At 47.0% G+C, this 20,554-nt stretch overlaps 5 protein-coding genes across 5 annotated transcripts; 3 read left to right on the plus strand and 2 right to left on the minus strand.

Moving 5' to 3' along the window:
• Positions 1 to 901: 901 nt before the first annotated feature.
• H6S33_007295 (uncharacterized protein) lies at positions 902 to 3,535 on the minus strand (the record flags this gene model as incomplete). Its single annotated transcript, XM_044838961.1, has 9 exons — positions 902 to 1,006; positions 1,069 to 1,361; positions 1,410 to 2,034; positions 2,093 to 2,221; positions 2,283 to 2,709; positions 2,763 to 2,821; positions 2,901 to 3,158; positions 3,260 to 3,267; positions 3,355 to 3,535. 9 exons carry the CDS (start codon positions 3,533 to 3,535, stop codon positions 902 to 904), a joined length of 2,085 nt encoding a protein of 694 aa, XP_044688831.1.
• Positions 3,536 to 4,322: 787 nt separating this feature from the next.
• On the plus strand, positions 4,323 to 4,902 carry H6S33_007296 (uncharacterized protein; the record flags this gene model as incomplete). Its single annotated transcript, XM_044838962.1, has 2 exons — positions 4,323 to 4,332; positions 4,382 to 4,902. 2 exons carry the CDS (start codon positions 4,323 to 4,325, stop codon positions 4,900 to 4,902), a joined length of 531 nt encoding a protein of 176 aa, XP_044688832.1.
• Positions 4,903 to 6,355: 1,453 nt separating this feature from the next.
• H6S33_007297 (uncharacterized protein) lies at positions 6,356 to 6,739 on the plus strand (the record flags this gene model as incomplete). The annotated part of the gene is made up of 1 exon (XM_044838963.1): positions 6,356 to 6,739. The coding sequence occupies one exon, from the start codon at positions 6,356 to 6,358 to the stop codon at positions 6,737 to 6,739; it is 384 nt and encodes a 127-aa protein (XP_044688833.1).
• A 4,048-nt stretch (positions 6,740 to 10,787) lies between these two features.
• Positions 10,788 to 14,022, plus strand: H6S33_007298 (uncharacterized protein; the record flags this gene model as incomplete). Its single annotated transcript, XM_044838964.1, has 7 exons — positions 10,788 to 10,930; positions 11,056 to 11,082; positions 11,140 to 11,196; positions 11,252 to 11,321; positions 11,376 to 11,481; positions 12,350 to 12,638; positions 13,506 to 14,022. 7 exons carry the CDS (start codon positions 10,788 to 10,790, stop codon positions 14,020 to 14,022), a joined length of 1,209 nt encoding a protein of 402 aa, XP_044688834.1.
• A 3,105-nt stretch (positions 14,023 to 17,127) lies between these two features.
• On the minus strand, positions 17,128 to 17,818 carry H6S33_007299 (uncharacterized protein; the record flags this gene model as incomplete). The annotated part of the gene is made up of 2 exons (XM_044838965.1): positions 17,128 to 17,481; positions 17,636 to 17,818. The coding sequence occupies 2 exons, from the start codon at positions 17,816 to 17,818 to the stop codon at positions 17,128 to 17,130; spliced, it is 537 nt and encodes a 178-aa protein (XP_044688835.1).
• Positions 17,819 to 20,554: the final 2,736 nt, after the last annotated feature.

Genomic DNA, 20,554 nt, shown 5'->3' on the forward strand with positions numbered 1-20,554 from the left:
ATTTTCAAGTTTTGGCGGTAAGTAGAGTACTCTATGTAAATAGACGGCCACCAAAACGATGGCGCAATCGATCGGCCTTCACCACCACGCAAAAAGTTCCTTGTACACACGTGCCGGGCCAAAAAACTTGAGAAAAAGAAAACTCTTCCAGCCATCAAAATTTAAATCCAATAGGCCCTCCTGCGCAGAAGGCTTCCCCAAACCCTTATTGCCAAGAGAGGAAGTTCATTTGCGCGTGGTGGTGTCGCGGCGGGATCGGGGCACAATCCAACAGAAATCTGCCCCGCCCATAAACTCGAGCTATAGAGACAAGCTCATATATAGCGAGGGGTAGAAATATGGGAAGATCCCTATTGTCCAACGCTTTGTTACGTATATCAAGCCTATCCCACGGTCCGTTAAAGCTGACCCCCCTATAATAGAGGAATTAAACGCACGGGAGATCTATTACTTGATAAGAGAAAAGCCACGCAAAATTTGCTTTTTTCGGGGGGTCAGCATTTCACATGACGGGCGATGGGATAGTAAACAAACTGTATGAGTTCCATACAGCTTCTTCTAGAGATAGATAGGTCTACGCATATATATCTAATGATCTATTTATACCTATTTTCTCCCGTTAAGTAACATAAGGCTTCCAGCTCGAGACTAGCTAAACTCGCAAATTGGAGTAAAAAGGCTTAAGCTATGTAGCTCAGCTCACAGAAAGGAAGGACAGTGCCTCAGGTTCATATACACGCACTTTTCAATGTCTAATCATAAGTTCTGTATTTTTGTATATAATAATTCACAATACCCGAGTGACATGTCGTGATATAGGGCTGAAATCGATGGTTCGAATACTGTAGCAACTAGGTATCTTAATAAAAACATATCTACCTCATAATAACAGGAAACTCTCTTAATCTAGCTTCGCATTTGAGCCCTCATTTGCCAGAGAAATAACGGTCTTCACCGCACTCTCCAGGTCATCAAATGCAAACAATGGTAACCCGCTTTCACGTATCTGGGTTGAGATCATCAGCATCTCTAAATAATCGCTAGAAAGTATAAGATAGGAGGACTTACAATTTTCCTCCCCAAATCTTCATTCGTCCCTCTCAGCCTAACCACAACTGGAACCTTGACGCCTAACTCTTCGAAGGCAATTACAATTCCCTCTGCAATCATGTCACACATTGTTATTCCACCGAATATATTCACTATTATGGCCTTCACGCGCTGATCCTTTAGCAATAACCTAAATCCTTCTTTCACTGTCTCCTTTGTCGCTCTACCGCCGGTATCGAGGAAGTTTGTTGGGGCACCACCATGGTGCACGATCACATCGCACGTATTCATTGATAACCCCGCCCCGTTGACTACATAGTGTTAATAAATTGGCAACATCCTCTTTTAAGTTAACTTACCAAGTGTTCCGATATTGGCGCCTTCTCCGGGTAGCTTGACATACGCAAACCCGGCCTTTTCTGCCTCTAATTCCTCCTCGACTTCGTTTTCAATATCTCGTAGAGCATGCAAATCTTTCTGCCTTCCTGCGCTTCTAAATGCGGCATCATCAAATACGAACTCGACACTCTCCTCTTCGATCGATAGATTACCAGGTGTTACCGATATACTTGCTATGGATAAGTTATACGCTTCACGATCCCTAAAGATCTGCCATAAACTCTCCAGAAGTGATGATAGGTGCTCCAAAGTCCATTCCGGCAGTTCCAAGTGCTTCACAATGTTCTCCGCTGTGTGAGAGAGTGATTCGGTATTATAGTCAACTGCAAATCCGGTCAGAGACGGTTTATTAGGTGAGCTGACAAAAAAGCATGGAGAGCTGGAGGAGCGATCGATTGTTAGTGAGAGCCCAATTTTTTGCGCAGTGTCCTTTGTGAACGATTCGTGAGCTTCAAGATGCTCATGAGTGTCCACCCCAGTTTGCTGTAATAAGTTGGCAGCTTGGCTAAGTCTGAGATGCAGGCTGCGGTGCTGAATAGGTGTACGGTACTTAAGTGGTCGGAAGCTTGTATGGTAATCTCGTTTCTAGGGAAACGGATTAGCTAGTTATCTTTAGGATAAAAGAGATCAAATTCAAGCCTACCTGCACAGTCCGACCCAAGATTCCCAGATTACCCGCACTATGGACTTCCGGTACGAAGCCAAGAAGTTTCGCCATGCCTGGTCCAAATTGTGCCGGATCTTTCACCATAACAACCCCCGCTGATTCGAGCTACGACCCCAGCATAATTAGCGGTGTCAATGATCAACCTTAGTGATAAAATAAAACATACAGCCTTAATCTTGTCACTCGCACCGACATCTCCCACTCCCCGAATTGCTCCAGCATGACCCATTACCCTCCCTCCCAGTGTCGTGACACCACCAATGAGTCCCATTACGGGCTTTCGCTCCCCCTTCCAGCTACTCAAAATATCGGCCACCTCGAGCTCAGTATTTCCACCCACTTCACCAATAATAATGATACCCTTAGTGTGTTTATCCTCAAGTAACACTTTAACTCCATCCACGAGAGTTGTTCCCGCAAGCCAGTCACCGCCTACACCAATTACAAGAGATTGACCAAGATTTACACGCGTTGTAGAGGATACAGCCTCATAGGAAAGAGTGCCGGACTTGGCGACGATACCGATACACCCAGAGGAGAAAGAAGGGTATGGCATGAAACCGATACGGGTACGAGTATGAGGGTTGATTATTCTGAGGCTACTGTCAGAAATGATTCGCAGTAATGATCGTGAGTTGAAGCCTACCCAGGAGAATTTGCCCCTATGAGCCTGGTTTTTGACTGTGTTTTGAGCATGCTATGAATCTAACTCATTTGTCAACCTCTCCATAACAGATTTTGAGACGAATGGAAAGATAGGACGGACGCCAACCCCAACTCATACCTCAAGGATATCATGAACAGGAACGTGCTCAGCAACTGCAATTACTAGCGGGATTTCAACTTCAATTGCCTCCTTTATGGCGTTGGCTGCATATTGTGCTGCTACGAAGACAGCCGTTGCGTCTGGTTTCAAATATTTCATGGCTTCGGTCATTGTTGGAAACAGGGGAAGCCCTAGATGGGCCCCTCTCTTATTAGGGCTCACACCACCTACGATTTGAGTCCCATAGTCAAGCGATTGCAGTGCATTTGCGGTTGCCTGAATTAAATCAGTATTTATAACACATGCGAGCGCCCTCCGGGAAAATATGCTGGGGGGTGGAGGAGAGAGGAGGCATATATAAAGACTGTTCTTCTTACCTGCTTTCCTAAAACGCCCAACAAAAATTAGATAACTTATTCCAATTAATCAAATTGGAGTTGTATTGCTGGTTTCCATGATATAACGCACGAACCTGTGAACCCTTGATACATGACCCTCGTAGACGCGCCAACTTTCAAGTTCCCAAGGGTCTTTTCATATTTGTCATTTCCCCCTCTATAGATCAAGGGAACCTTTGGCTGTGTAGTTGAATAGCTGCGGGCACCAGCGGACAAGCGGGAGACCGCAGCCCGGTGCTCAAAGAACCTCTGCATTGTGCCAGCTTTCCACAAGGTATCTATAACCCACAAATAGATGCCGTAGATACTAATGAAACCAGTAGATATAGCAAATAGTTCACGATCAAGCGTTTAGTGATGGAAATCTGCTGTATCTCTTCTATATGCGGTGTAATCGAATCGTGTAACCCAACTGTTGTTGAATGAAATAGCTGTATGGAGCTCAATTGTCGAACGACAACTGTGCTTTACGTCTTTGGCCAATTAGATGGAGATAAATGCCGCAGTGGGATGGTGTACTTGCCAAAATAAAAAAGTGCTTTCTTTGATGCCTTTACTCTACCAACAGCTAGCACAAAAGCAATTCGGCAACGGCTCGTTGTCAAGATGCCAAGTGTTGTGGAGAAGCCGAGATCCGGGGTATCTTGACAACGCTTATTTTCTCGCTTCTGACACCCCTGCCGGCAGCATCACACCTCTCCCCTAACCCTACCCTTTTTACCAGTAAAGTGAAGCATATGTAATCTATATAGCACCGTCTTCCTCTTATCTGTATCTGTTTAACTTAAGCAGAACTATCGTAACAGATGTGCTGCTTTCTGTACATTTTCTAATAAAACCCATCTAACCTAGTGGTTACACGGGTTAAGCTCAACCTCACCTCAAGTCAACACGGTGAATCCTTAGCTCGTACGAAGTTTTTGGTCGGATTCAAATTTGAACTCTGTTTTTCTCACGACTTAAGATCCCAAAAATCCTCGTCTACGCTCCCTCTTCTCTCTTGTACCTATACTATTCCGTTCCAACTTTACTTGTCCGCAAAATGAGCACAGGTACTCCGTTTTCTTTTCTCCTACCAACTCCAGCTAACGTGGGCTCCAGAACTCTCAGACAGTTTAAAAAAGCTCTCGCTCGCACAATCTGCAAAGACTCCCGCTCAGAAAAAGAAGAAGCCCGTGGTTGCCGACTCCTGGGAAGATGAAGAACTATCCGACGACGAACCAGTAGAGACTCCCGATAAAGTCCCATCACCGCCGCCGCCCACTCCCACCACGCCCTACCCACCCGGTCATTCACGGGATAGCTCGAGTGTATCCTCTATTGCCAGCCCACGAGGCCCCTCAAGCCCTCGCGATAGTTACATCGAGACACCTGATTCATTCTCGCGAGATGGGTCCTCAGCCAGCAGTGAGAGGACCGTTAGACCAAGAACGACAGATGCGGTAGCCAGAAGACTGATTGCCGGAGCGCTGGGTGTGAAGTCAAAGAGTACAAAGGAGCAAAGGGAGTATGATGCTGCTGTAAGGGCGGCTGAAAAGAAGACGAGGGACGCGGAGAGAGAGAAGAAGAAGGCTGAGGAGGCCGAGAGGGAAAGACTCAGGACATCAATTTGGGAAGACTAGAAATTGTGTGGGATCATTTGCATGAAAAGACCCGGGTTGTTTGCCTTTTTGTTTGTTTTCTCATGGAACAGGGCGTTTTTGTTTGCCTTGTTAATCAGCATATATTGATCAGCTAGCATCATATATTGATCAGATAGATGCTTTAATTGTAGATCTTTATCTGTGGGAACTCACCCCGCACCGAACCTATCAACCTCGAGGTGTCATGGAGTCTTTTGACCCGTGGATGCAACTGTAGCTGTCCGTAATTCAGTTGTAGTCCGTTACAAATTTTAAAAGGAATCGTGAGCTAATGGGTACTACTCATCATTGACTCTTCTCTCGTTCCGTATTATATCTAGAAGAAATCTTGAGCTTAGCTCCATTATAGACATGCTCTTGACCATGAGTGCTCTGATCAATCCCTTAATGGTCTGTTAAATGAGCGCCTTCGAGTGTCGAGAATCACTACAGTATCTATACATATCTAATCAACAGTAGTTGAAATCCGGAGAAATTCGGCCTTAGAATTCGTTCCGCCTCATATGCGCGCACCCATGTGAAGTGATATTAAAGTCTGTGTATGCACGTACGGTGAACATCATATCAAGCTGCTCGTAGTAGCAAGATATTAACCAAATGATTCGGCGATAATCCGGTCAAGTGTGAAGCGTTTAGTTTTCTGAAATTCTGATTCATGCCTCATTAAAACATCGATCATAAGATTTTTATTTTAACTCACAACTCGCGCTCCTTCATCGTATACCCTACCCTTAAAGCCAAATATCGCAACAGAATAGTGCCCGTTACTTGGGAAGAACTTATAATGGATCTGGTCTTCACAAGATGTCAAATTAACACCCTCTTTGAAATTTATCGACTTGATATTCATGCGATAATAGAAATCCATTTCCTCATAAAGACATTAATTAGCTTTCCTACAAGTCATATCTTCGAGGTATCGCTATCTATTTCACAACAACATAAACGACCACAAACCAGACTTTAGCAAAATGTGGTTTTGTACCCAAGACTCGAGTGATATACCATGACGTAAATTTAAGTTGATTCATTGATTGATTGATTGATGTCTTCGTCAGGTAAATACAGCTTTCTAGCTATAAAAACTTTAACCATCATGATCACAATGTCGAGGTTGGTAAATTCAACATCCAATCCCGTCAACAATCGGCATACAACTTGCTTTCTATCTTGAAAGATGCGATACAAGGTCCCCCCCCACGTAAGTTCTTCTCTTCCACCTTTCAACCCGGTTTCAAAGTTACAGATTGTCACCTTTGGAGAACTTTTCTTATATAAAAGGCTTCACAATTTGTGTTCTAAGTCTTCATCACCTCATCTAGACATAGAACTACATCCACAACAAAACTACAATCTCACGATATTAACTCACAGCTTTCACCACTACACCACTACACCACAAACCTAATAACACCAAGTCCCCATCTACAACATGAAAATCCAACTCCGCATCATCACCTCCTGGCCCGAAAAAGTCCCTCCCCCACAAACTTCCCCCCTCGCGGCCGCCCGCCTCGCAGTCTTAGACTTCTGCCAAGAGCTCCGCGACACCAAGACCAGGCACTTCGCCTTCCGAGCCCAGATCCAAGAACGTCTAAACCACGATATATCATTCCACCACTTCTGTGCCGTTGAGAAGCTGTGTAGCGAGGATGTGCTTTGCCAGATGCATGACAATAACGTGACCCGGTTTAGGAACTTTGCTGAGATGCGGCGGATGTGGGGCTTTCGGGAGAAGACGCTCTTGGAGAGGTTGTTTGAGCTTGAGAGGACTGTGTGGAGATTGGAGATTCAGGGTTTGCATATGACGGACTAGTATTATTATAGTCTTAGGCATGCGCAGTATAGTACTAATATCTAGATCTAGCTTGTCAGCGGTACTAAAAAAGATGGGATAGAAGACTAGTCGGCATTACGGCCCTACGGATGGGAAGAATAGGCTTAATTTCGGCCATCATTTAGGAGAAAATTTAATCCATTCACCCGGCCAATACTTGTAAGCACCACTACATTTGGTTTAGTCGACCCAAAGTCTGATCTCGCCAGTTTAGCCTAAGTGACTTCTGTAGTAGGAATTTCCCAACGCGCAAAACCCAGCCGGCCGGAGCTTCGCCGCGGTGAAATGGGTCCCGAGATATTAGCTACGCACGCGTCAACGGCCCTTAAGTTTCAAGCGAGGCCACGTTGCGGGCGGAAATTAATACTACCCGGGAGTTGGGTTCACGGCTTGTCACTCGTCTGGGAATGGCACCCGTTTGTGCCGTGTACCTACATGTAGTGTATACGTAGTGTCCCTTGAATTATAGCAACGTCTGCTAGTGCCGTGGCTACACAATTTAGATGCTGCAATTACATGTGATTCCTTCGTGCCTAAAATGATTACATGTGTTACTGGGATTACAATACTATCGTCTTGTTGTTGCTGAGTGCAGACTCTTCTTCCGTTAGGAGAGACTTTCAAGGATCTTTAGTCTCTAGTGATCTTAGAATGTCACACCCCGAATATAATTGAAGGCCCAAATTATCGTCGGCGAGAGTCAACCAGGTTAGCCCCGCAAAAGACATAAGCAAAAAGTGGCTTTGTCGCGTCGAAAACTTCACTAGCATGTTAGTGGCATTCTGGAAGCTGTTTTACCAACGTTACCGAGTGACATCATATGATTAACGATTCGCACACCTATATGCGATGCTCTAGGTGATATCTCAAACCAACATGAACGGCGCCCCCACGAGAGGCTCTAACATGTTCTTTTTTTATTTGGTTTGAGATTGTCCTATTCTGTGACGTGGTGAATCCTTTACGCGCGAGCTAGCATCAACATTCTCCTTTGAGTTCCCTATCAATTCTCAATTCGTCCCCACAACTAAGTCCACTTCCTTTTTCAGCGTGAACCCACTCGGGGGTACGTCGACTTTAGGTTGGATAGACACATCAAACTCAGCTCAAACAGTAGACCGATACGGCAGATCGAAATGGGGGCAGACTGATTGCTTATTGTACTGCATTGGATCCAGCACAACCTGCTACATACTGCAGGAACTTGTTAATGTATGTAGAGCACTCGTATTTTCCTGACGTTTGTGGACGCGACTGATATTGCATGCCATACAAAAATAGGCCAAGCTCATGATTTTGGGTGTATGCAATAATGGCCCAGTTCAAAAACGTCAGGAAGATGCTAGTATGGGGTTGGCCCTGCGCTAAGGTGATTGGGGGCCGGCATGCAGCACATCCCACTGCCGCGTTGTTATTTGTTATAGACGACCAACCAGCAAGGCACATATGTGAAATCAGTCAGACATATGTCCATCATTGGAAGTTCCCCCTAGTTCATTATTACTACCTATTTCGTGAGTTCAACGCAATTCACCATTGACCACCCTTAAGCTTGAGCTTCAATTGAGCTGCGCTGCTGCGCTCTGCACCAAGCACGACATTTTTTTTCTACCCTCGACCCCATAGCTACGGTACTGATCTACCCCCACTCTAGCACTCCCGAGAAACCAAAAACCCACACTGACCGCTCCCTTGGCGCAACCGGCCGGCCCACTCCCGCTAAATTCCAGGTTAATGGGACTGAAATGCACTGACATCTCTTTCCCTTCGGGAATGACGAGCTGTTTCGTTCTTCATTTCAATCCCAGCGTGAGAGCGGTGACCCAGCTAACTAGCTAGCTAGCTGGGGGACCTAGGAGGAGGACAATGTCCAATGTCCCACGGAGATTGTTTTTTTCGTTTTTCTTCTTCTAGAGTACTCTATGTGCCCCCGGGTCTACGCTAAAAAGTGCAGGGCAGGCCTGCTATTTAATATATGGAGTTTTGGCCCCATTCTGCGGCGCGGCGGGACCGGGATGGCTAGTTTCCATGCCACCGGAAATCTTGTCGGACCGACCCATCCCATCCCATCGTTTCTGACCCCAAGCGTGGGAGAGTAGAAGGTGGTGGAATGAGCTTAATCAGGAACAAATTTTTTTCTTACCAGGAAGATGGAGTCGCAGTTTGAGTGCTTGCTCGCTCCCCCCCCCCCCCCCCCCCCACCCCCCACGTTGACTTGGTGGTTGTGTAACTCGCGCTAGGTACCTGGAGCTAGGGCACTAGGTACATATCCCCATCTACTCTAAGTCCCCCTTCCGTATGTCTCGCCCGTCCGGCCGGGTTTCCCACTACGGCGCATCGGTACGGTACAATATCACAATTTATGATACCCACTACTCTATTACACCGTGTAGAGTATGTACATACTTACATGTACCCAGCGTAGCTACATGATCTGAGCTGGCCAAACCTCCAGCGCACTGCTTATCCTACACACACCCAATGCATCACAAATTTGTCGTCAGAGCACGAATATACGGGTCGCAAAGCGGTATTTCCTCTGGTAGAGCCGACAGGATTCGGATTAGGTGGGGTTGGCTAGTGTTACATGTAGCACATACATGCAGGTATGGTGCCCCCAGTCTTAAAGGTAACATGAGAAAAACGCCAAGTCTCGAATAACTTTTCAACCACGAGTGATATTAAAAATATGGAAAGAGAAAAGCTGGGTACCATGATGAAGAAGAGTTTGTCTTTCCATATTTTTGATATCGATCGTGGTTGAAAGGTTGTTCGGGACTTGGCGTTTTTCTCATGTTACCTTTAAGACTGGGGGAACCATACATATAGCGAGAGGAAGAAACAGAGGTGTTTAAGTGGCTGACTCGGCCAGTAGGGGGACTCTTCCCATACTTCAATACGTACATGTACATACTCTAGTTTTACCACGCTGTATGTAGGGATGCGACTGCTCGAAGTGGAGTTATTGGGGGGCCGAGAACGAGGCGATAGCCGAAGTGTAAGCGCGCCCCCCCCCAGTACATACCGGGTGTTGAGGGAATCTGATAAGTGAATGTTGCGGTGAATACGTGTATTTGTCTTATCAGATTCTGATCACTTTTCGCTACACTCTGTTATGTTAGGTCTTCTATAATGTACTATCGCTAATTTTTCGAATATTGGAACGGTCTGATTGGCTGCTGAGTGCAGGGATGTTGATTAGTCAGCACGACACATCAAAGTACTGAGCACTCACGAGAGGAGGAGGATGGGGCTGAAGGCCCCTCATGATTGTAGAGGGAGAATTAAATTTTATTTGATACCCATAATTCAACGTACAACTCGCGGTCGCGAGTTGGCACACCTCTAGTTTGTATGTACTCGCGCGGCCGGTTTGAAGCCGCTCAAAGAACTGTGGCGAGTGATCTGGCAGCCAATAAGAGCTCACGTTTTTGCAGTACTCAGATCAATTACCTTTTTTGTCTGAGCGGCTTCCCGGCAGCGCGAGTAGGCGCCAGACACAAAAGTACGTTCAAGCCATGCGCAGAACCCTAACCCTTGACACTAACGCCACACACTAGGCCGCTTTTGCCAGATCTCGTTATATGTAACTCTCTTATCAAATATCTACCGCTGTATTTGAGGAAATTCGTTGCGCTGCAGCAGGGGTCTTCTCTACCAAATCTTGCATACTCGCGCGTTAATTAAAAGGTCGGAAGTCGTTGCAACCAAATCCCCACACAAAATTCCGACCTTTTAATTAACGCGCGAGTATCCCTTCGTCTGTTCCCGCGAATCACAACTTATTAGCGTGGAAACAGCGTCGTGATCAACCAAAATCTAACGATGATAGTTTAAAGCACTAATCCATTGAGGATTTTTGCGTGACGAGTGGAGACAATTTTGCACCGCCGACCGCCGCTTCTAGCTAGGCAGTGAATTTTGTATGGTGAGCTACAGATTGCCGCAAGTCCCGAATACAGACGAAGGGATAGGCGCGCGCGTGTTCCCCCGCCCTTTCACTGAAAGGCTCCCTCTACAACTAACTATGAAGGACGAAGACCACGACTCGACGGGAGTTCAGCATCGACAAGATTCGCTCAACAGTATTCAGTACGCGGGAACGGATTCGAGCAAAGAGCAAAATGTCAAATGTCATCCGTTTATTCGTCAAGCCGAGGGCCATTCCCGGTTTGATTCCTGTTGGGGCTCATCGGTGGAAAATGAACGCCAATCAGTCCATTCAACAACGAAGGACGATTGTTACCGACGGTTCAAATGAACACTCTGAACTTCAGTCTGAGATAGAAATCAAGCGAAGCCCTTTCGGTGAAGCAAGCAGGGTACAGTCCGCTTGTGGTACCTAGCGAAACCGCCTGACTAGCTGACGTTTTCTGAAGTCCTCACTGGAAAATCGTGTCCTCCGTCTTGAAGATAACTTTGTTCAAGTTTCTAAGGTACGGTGTGGAATCCTTCAAAGAAGCTCAGCGTTATTGACAATGATTTTTTAAGGATATATCCGGAATCTACCAGAAAATCGGTGAAGTCGAGGGTTGCAATAGGCTTAGGTGGCAATGGCTTGGTAAGTGATTAGTAAAGTGGTATTTACTGCCGATGGCCAACTTATCTCTTCTAGCTGCTTCTTTACCTGCTCAAGAAGCATTTCGATGAACCAAAGAACGAGCCCCCAAGTAAGACTGAGATGCAGGCCTCAGTTCAGGAGATTCGCAACATCCTGGAAAGTATGAAGGCTACAGACTTGGCAAAGAAAAGCATTCAGAAGGCTTAAGCGGTAATTGCCAACGGTTTCCGGAGTTCTTATTTTCTTCGTATAGATAGAGGGTGGGAAGGCGTTGTGATAGGTTGCCTTTTTTTTTTTTTAGATGACCGAAGGGACGGGGTCTATTAGTCATTAGTGACTAAGCTAATACATGCATTATTTCTATTTCTACTATTTCTACTATTTCTACTATTTTATGTTATGGAGAAGGTACGGGGGCGAAGCCCCTATAGGAGTGACGTTCATTACCAATATTTATCTAATCCATCGGATCTTATCTAATCTTTTATTTAAGATCTCATCAGTTGAGAGGAGAGGGGGTACAGGGGCGAAGCCCTGTATAGAGGGAGGCGCCGGAAGGATTTCTGGCGGGTGCCTAGACATCTACCAGGGTGCCGCAGGCACCTATATGATTCCCTAGCACCAGACACCAGCCTAAGATGTACACGCAGTGCTACATCATTTCTATGTAAGGATCGAAGCACCAGTCTGAGATGTACGTTCAAGCCACGCGCCGAACTCTTACCTTTGACACCAACGCCACACATCAGGCCTTGGTGCCTCCCAAAGAGGAAGTAAATTCACTTACCCTACCGACACACGGGCGTATAGGCGCGTGTTCCCCGCCCTTTTTGAAAAAGGCTCTATCCTCTTTACAACTATTTGGCAACAGAAGATCGACGGCAATAGAGCTACCTCGAAGTTTATCACAGCTGAGAACCCTACACCCTCTTTATAGACACGGATCAGATATTGTAAAGTGAGGTTTACCAATAATATCAAGGGTGTTTATAAGCCAGATATACTGACGAAAATTCTTAATGATATAGGGACGGTGCAGAACGCTCAAATGTCGACTAGCAGCAGCAGCTCAATCGCGAACGGATGGTTCATTCTTCATTTCGAAGACTTGGAAAAGAAGCTAGAAAAGGATATTCTCTACCTGAACAATACTAAGCAATCAATCTCAGATGCGGCGCGTCAATTAGAACGCACGATCTTCGAGCGGTTTGGTCGGCTGGGTGACCTGGATAACGGAGATGGCTTTCGCATCGAAAGCCTTTCTCTTCTGGGCCCGGACTTAACCGATCTCCAGGTTACGTTTTCTCAGTTGGTTACGTATATCCGAGATCTGCCTGCATCTCCGAAAGCAACGAAACCAGATTTGTTTGGGCTCGGTAGCAACAAACTTCGAATCAAATTTGAGTACATAGAGCTCCAATTTTAGCGGGTGGTTTGGCAGGCATTGTTACTATATCTCTCTCCTTGATTAACTATATGATTATCACATGTGTTCGGCGCAGCTGAGGGAAGAAGCGAATGGGCTGCAATTTTCGGTCTAACCTCTTTTGTGATAGCGCGGCTCTTTGTCGCTTGGCTTGTAGTTGGCTTGTAGGTGGCGGCTAGTGGAGGAGGCGTGTCATGTTGGGAAGACTTATGGTCGGACTTGTAGCTTCGTCTCTTCTTTTTTCCTTAGGTTGCTTCGATTACAAAGAATTTGATTACTTGCTACAACTCTCTCGGATTACGAAATTTTTCTTGGGCGGTTTAAGTACGACAGTTCAGTGGACGTGACAACGGTCGCGACACTTCACATATTCGACAGAGCGAGTGTTAGTCATTTCTTAGTTAGCCATGTACGTACATGTAGTTAATGATACTTGCGTTTACTGTTGAAGTATAACTATGAGGAAGGGGGTATGGGGGCGAAGCCCCTGTACTAGTAGAGTAGGGAGCGCAAGCGACCGATTACTAACGGAGTGACTTGTGAGCGCAGCGAACAGTGGACACCAGCCTAACATTTACGCGTAGTGTAACCTCCACGCGCCGAACCCTAGCCCTTGACACCAACACCACACACCAGGCCTTGGTGCCACACACAGTCTTTTGACTAAAAGAGTAAGTGCCCCACTTACCCTACCGCACCGTGGGCGGGGCGCGTCCCCCTCCCCGCGCCCTTTCACTGAATGGCTCCATCACACGAAGGACGAGAACACCAAGACGACCTGAACCACCAACAATCAACTATCACGATAGTACCAACACTAGCGACAGCGATACGACACTCAGTGAATCCGAAGGCTCTAACGAGGCGAGATCAGCACCACAGGTACTTGTTCTTTATTTCTTCACAGTGATCACTGCTAATGATATATCAGCTCTTGCAGCATTCCTGCGTACCCACACCGGCCACTTTATCGTTGGCGGGTTCACCTTATTTGCCACCGGTGCAATCGTTTGGGATAACCGTCAGGGCCGTGAGCATGCTGTCAACCATCTTGATTCGAAGATCGATGGACTCAAGAAGGAGCTCAAGGAAGATATCAGCCATCTCAAGGAAGATATCAGCCGCGTCGACCACAAAGTGGATCTCACACGAAACAATGTCGTGTTGTTTGGACAGACCATTTTGAACGCTCAAGATGGTGATAAACAGCAATTACTCGGTGTTCTGCTCAAGATCGAGGAGTCCTGCAACAGGAGGTTGTTAGTGAAGCGGTGAGAGGATTACGGTTCGGTAGGGTCAAAAAAGGGAACGGGTTAGTGGTGTAAAGCATGGTATAAGTTCGGGGAGTTTTACACTAGGTGAGTTTAGTGAGCCCGATTGTTTGATAGTAGTCGATAATAAGCCCGGTGGAGGTATCTATTATGGCGACCGGGAGGAAGACGACAGCCTGCGTTGCAACAACCTCGGCTGTTCTTAACTCACAAAAAGCATCCCTTCATTCATACTTAAGCAATAATTGCGAACGGTTTCCGGAGTTTTTATTTTCTTTGTATAGATAGAGGGTGTTTGCATATCATAAGGCGTTGTGATAGGTTGCTTTTTTTTTCCGCTTGTACATACTCTAGATGACCGAAGGGACGGTGGTTTGTTAGTCAGCGGTGACTAAGCGGTGGATTAATATATATTTTTTTGTCTGTTCCCGAAATTCACCACCTCCGTCATCGAAAGATTTCCGATTCTTTAGTTGAGTTAGGCAGTGGAGACAGTCCTAGTCAAGCCAAGTAGGGCCCCGAACGGGTAGTGGAGGTAAGATAACGGTGGGCGTGTTAACTGCGCACGAATATCACTCCTTTAAACAAAATGCCACAGAAAGCCACAGGTGCTGATTACAGACGAAGGGATAGGGATTAGTTATTGTCGACGGATATTGAGGGTTAAGCGCCTGGGATGCCAGCGCGGGTGCCAGAAGAAAACTGCCAGGGTAGCGCTATAGCGCTAGGCACCTTCATGTAGAGTATGTACCTAGAGTACATGCATGTATTCCCTGGCACGCTGGAACCCCCGCCCTTTCTTTGAAAAGCTTCATCACTAAAAGAACACGAAAGACCCCCTCCACGTCCCCACGTCTCGAATGGGAACTCATTTGCTTTTTCCTCTCTTCCTTTCTCCGGGGCTCGGTGATGTTTCGGCAACCCGTGGCCGTGGGGGGGAAGCAAGGGCCGCACGGTATACCATAAGGGTAGATATCGATATAGTCCGCGGCGTTGGGCACTTCAAAACGGGCCGCTAAATCACAGATCGCGAGGACCTCCACGTAGGTGCTAGCACAGTGGGGAGGTCACGTCCACATTGGGTGCTCGTTATGGAGGGTCACGTCTACTCTTGGAAATTTTTCCCCATGAGTGGGGAGGAGTGGGGGGGGGGAGTACATAGAGGGTGTCAAAGGGAGATTTAGATCGCGATGTCTCCTCGGACAAATACCGATATCCAACGGGCCGGGCAGCTAGAGTACATACATACATGAAGTGGGAGAAGCCCCGACTAGGAAGGCTCGAGGGAAAAGAAAACAAACATTTCGAAACATCAACCCCCCACACATTCACCTGACTTGAAGAGGGAACCAACCCCCACTTTTTTGTACCTAATACGAGTGATATCTTGTGAATTTTATTTCTCACTAGATTGGGGGTTGTTATTTGTCCTTTTTTTTTTTTTTTTTGCCCGATCGAGAGGGGGTATAGGGTATCTTATGAATTCTGAGACTGAATCTCCGAGCATTGTTTTCGACCATAGCGATTTCCACGGTTACTGAGACCGCATGTTGATTGATAGTAGAGTGCACATGGATGTTGATGAAACACACGAGGTACATCACACCGAACCCATTCGCTGGGAGGGCTCAAGCCTGGAAGTGATGGAAGTGGTGAGAACGAACCATGGACCTGTTTTATTTCATTTTTGCGGGAGGGAAAGCTGTGACTAAAAGTTTGCAGACTAGGTCATCCAGTTGGGTGGCTAGGGGGGCACTGGTTGGGAGGCGCACGGTGGGAGTCGGTGGGGTGGGGGGGGGGGGGGGAGGGGGCGGAGAAGGATTGGGAGGGAAGCGTATGGTTATCTTGGTACTCGCAAAGTAGGCAAGTAGGCATTTTGCTGCCTACCTTGCCTTGTTGCTTTAATTACTTCAAAAAAGAAAGTATATTTGTGGGGGAGAAGGGCCTTGGTAAGCTTTGACCACAACACCAGGATGGGGATTAGTTATTGTATATCGCACTAACCCCCTGGACGGTAAGCAGGGTTCCCGAATGGGATGTGAGGTGCAATTAATGTAAGATGGCCAAATTACTAACCGGCCTTGGTGGGTGTGTTTATATCAGTGTCCCAGCGTTTAACTGGGTGTTTGTTTCTTGGTACCTCCTGGCACCCGGGCCATGGTTCACCTATGATAGCTACCCTGGCTCATCTTGCCCATCTGCTTGCTCATCTCATGTCAATCAGTCGCAATTTCATAGGCAGAGAGTTGAAGTTAACCACTCTACTTGGTTGACGACGACACCCCATGATGGCTACGACTACAATACGACTACGGAAACGCCTCGCGCTCGGTGGTGGTTCCGTGATCCAGGTAAGGAAGCAAAAGCCAATCTCTGCTCGTTCTTTACCTATCTCCCTCAATCCCCGTGCAGAATTCGCGCGGTGAAGAGCATCCTCGCCGACCACTTTTTTTTTTTTATTATCGCAGTGAGGTGATTGTGATGGGATGTGATGTGCGAAAACGCAAGCCAAAATCACATTCCCCTACCGGTACTCAAGAAACACCCATTCGAGCTCGTCGAGTGGGTTTGGTTGTAGACTTGAAAGCGGGTAACCCCCACGAAGCACCCCTTTTTTTCTTCCATTTAATTCCTATTTTCGTATTTATCTCTGTTTATCTATCTTACTCGGGGGCGTCTCGTGAGAGCTCACTCGGTTACAGGGGTCGAAATAAAACTATCATTGGTTCCTTTGATACTCACCGCAGGGAGATGTGAATTGTAGTGCTTGAGTGGAGAGATAGGACTTTTGAAACAAAATGAAGGCAGTAGCGAAGGAGAGAAAGACATTTCCCCACGAGTGCGAGCGAAGTATGCGATTATCAACATGCACATGACGGCTTAATCCGGTCGACGAGCAGATAAATACTCTTTTTCTTTTCTTTCCTTTTGTCTCTCGCAGGGGGAAAAAAAGTAGGCAAGAAAAGTAGGCAACTGAGATTATGTTTCGCTCATCGCCCCCGCCCCCGCCCCCCCCCCCCCCCCCCTCTTTGCAGCTGGCACCACTCTGTTGGTACTAGTCCTTTAATTCCCAGCGCCACAGCTATGGATCAGTTCCACGATACCTAATTCAAACAACCGTCCTCTTTTCCAATTTCAATAGACCCTTCTCCTCTAGGTAATCCACGATGATCTTGACCGCTTCCTCAACGCTCACTTTGTCTGTCTCGATCCTAAGTTCCGGCTTCTCTGGCGCTTCATATGGCGCAGAAATCCCAGTGAAATCTTTGATTTCACCCGCACGAGCCTTCTTATAGAGTCCCTTGGGATCGCGAGCTTCAGCTACCGCAATGGGGATATCGATGTGAATCTCGATGAAGGGGATTGATTCGTGGACCTTCCGGGCTGCGGCACGGTCCGCAACGTATGGGGAGATAAAAGAGGTGATTGCGACTGTAGAAGCGTCCGCGAACAGCTTGGATACCTATTGTACAATCGTGGCTGTTAGCAATGGTGATCCTTGTGAGAGGGCTGTGGTGGCTGCCATGCCGGTGATCGTGGTGGGTAGTAGTGGTGGCGAATGCAAAGGGGAGCGGGAGCGGGGGCGGGCACTAAGCTGCGGTGAACAGGTAACCTACTTCAGCTATGCGGCGAATATTCTCGTTGCGGTCCTTCTCGGAAAAACCGAGGTCTTTGTTTAGGCCGAAACGAACATTGTCCCCTGTGACCCTCGTGAACCGGGAGTCAGCCACCCGTTTTATCCCAATCAATTGGTCGTGTTCCAGCGCTGATGTCGCGATCCCGAGCACCACCGCCGCCATTGCTCCACTAATGGGAAACAATAAAAGTCTCCCCTTGCGCGAGAAACGATTTCAAACAAGCGCTGCCCATGCGATGCAGTGATGCCATTGCAACTGAACCGCATAGCTCCATGCGCCCGATGGAAACATTCTCCAAAGAATCAAGGCATAAACAGGCAGAAACGAATTACACAATCGATACATACCGTCCAATCTGTATGCAGCTACACCGTTGTGTAGCAAGTGCTGCTCCAGCGCTGTAGCGATTGTCGACTTCCCCGAGGCAGAGAGACCCGTGAGCCATATCGTGAAGCCCTGTTGTCCACGAAGAGCGTTACGCTCTTCACGTGTAAGACCCGCATGCCACGTAATATTGCTTTATAACCCACAGGGAAAAAAAAACAACGGAGAAAACGTCAGTAAATTATGTATTTCTTTAAATCTGGCAATTGACGATGATGGTGATGGAGAGAGGACGCTCAGTCGGCAGCCACTCACGTTGCCATGATTCTATCGGAGGATGCTGCAGAAGGCAAATGCGAAACCGTTGAATTCAATTGGGGGGGTAAAACGATGAGGCTCGACGAGCGGGGTACTTGAAAGTTTTGCGAGGGTCAGCTGCAACGATCTGCAAGATTCAATACAGTAAACCAATTACTTCTGGGGGAACATGTAAAGGCTCACTTTTTTTATGGTCCTGTCTTTTTCCCTCTTTGACCTGGAGAGCAGCAAGCAGCAGTAGCAGTAGGCGAGAGTTATAAACTAGTGCGCCGGAAATTCAATCGAATGGTGATGATGAAGAGGGGTAGGTATCGTGAAGAAGGAAACTTTTTCCTTTTCCCCTTCGTTTTCCATTCATCCTTGAGGATGTTGTTGTTTCCCCACCCGCTCTAGCATTCCCGTGTAATGACGTGCTTTTTGGACCCTGAAACGAAAGACGCCATATCGACCCCTACTCTACTGTAGTCAAGGGTACAGCAGGTACTACTACATCTACACACTCCTCGAGCATAATTGATTGATAATTGCATATTGATATACCTCCAACTTCCAACCTCTCATTCCGAATTCTTGCATCTTTAACTGAGTAGTACATGCGACTGTAGGTAAAGTACATGTATGCACCTTTTAGTAGGTGTAACCATCAACTATCACCGGCTTTCTCCCCAGCCCATGCAGTTGATGCAGGAAAAAAAAAATATGTATGTCCGTTGGTATGCAGTTTCCATATGTCATTCATATTGTGTCCCGATCAATTTTCCTCTCTGACGGTTTCTCCACCACTGCCTACCACTACCACTACACACCCCTCCATCCATCCTAGGATCTTAGGAGCCAATGCGGCCATGTTTTTTTTGGCAGCTTTCTCCGCACACGCGAGCACTCCAGACAGACGCCGAATCGCTGGCGGTGGCGCTAAATAACACGTTTTGTGTTGTGTGTGAGTGTGCGTCCTGACTCCTCTGGTTACCATTTCGAGAGGTGGAGGCTTTCCACACCTACCTAATCCCATTGCAGGGATATCGTTGCCTGTTGCTCCAACTGAATTCATGAAGGTGTTGAAAGTTCGGGATTCGGGTCCCGGGTCCATATCAAGCTTAGCCCTGGTCCCACCACCACACCCTCCTCCCCAGCCACAAAACCAGGGTTCGTTAGCTTGGTGTGTAAAATACTTGGAAACAGTAACCCAAACAAACCCTATCCCTGCAGCCTTATGTTGGGCCCAGGGATCCCTAACCCAGTGCCCAGATTTGTTTACGGCTCACGTGCATCAGTAATCATCAATAAAACACCTTTTTACGGAGCCATCCAGCACTAGGAGCCAGTAGGAACCAGTAGGGAGTTGGTGATATGAAAAAATAAAATAAAAATTTCACTTTGAGGTCTACCCGTAGCCAATCTCTTAAATTCCGTACTCTGCCAGTGAGGAAAAAAAAGATGGAACTACCGAAACACGGACCATGTGGTACACAGAACGTATGTACTCTATTAAGCAGCAAGAAGATCACACAAAACTGGGAAGAAAAAGGTCCAATTTACCAAACTCTTTGATCTGCGAGAACCCGTTCCGCGGGACGGCAGTTCAATTTGAATTTCGAATTTACCCTCAACATAGGAAAAGAGAGACTTTCAACACTTTTACACTCAGTGAGATGGAAAAACCAGGGAAAGATGTCTAGCTTTTTTACGCCGTGGCGGTCGCCTTCTATTTCCAAGGATCCCTTTTGAAATTTTGTTTGACTGCCCACATTTGCCGTTCCGCTCTCGTCTCCCTTCTCAGAGCATCCTTGGAAGCTCCCGCTCTTGAGCCGCTTTGGCAGTACCGGCACCACAGGAGAGGGTGGGAGCCAAAGCCTGTCATCTTGCCCTGTCGTCCCTGCCTGAGCACCCTGAATTGTCTGTGCAAGCTTCGTTCTTTCGTGGTTCTCAATTATGTTCCATGTTTCCGCTCAAGACAGACGGAGAGCGAAGCGAGACATAACTAACTTTGTTATGAATGTAGGCGAAAGGGGGGGGCGAAAAAGTGTTTTTAGATACCCCAGGGACCCGTTTTCCAAGGTTATCAGCCTCATGCAGTCTCATTGGAAGTTTCCTAATCGGGTTTGGAATAGGCGTCTTCCTGTGAATATTGCATAAGATTAGTGCGATATGTATAGTGAGCTCTCTAGCCAGCTAGACCATGGCATTCTTTTTTTTCCCTCCTGCTGTCTCATAGCCGCGACCTGATGGATCCGCTCTCCCATTCGTCCACTATCC

Source organism: Morchella sextelata (assembly GCF_020137385.1).
Source record: "Morchella sextelata strain SCLS chromosome Unknown scls_23, whole genome shotgun sequence".
NCBI classification, from domain to species: domain Eukaryota; kingdom Fungi; phylum Ascomycota; class Pezizomycetes; order Pezizales; family Morchellaceae; genus Morchella; species Morchella sextelata.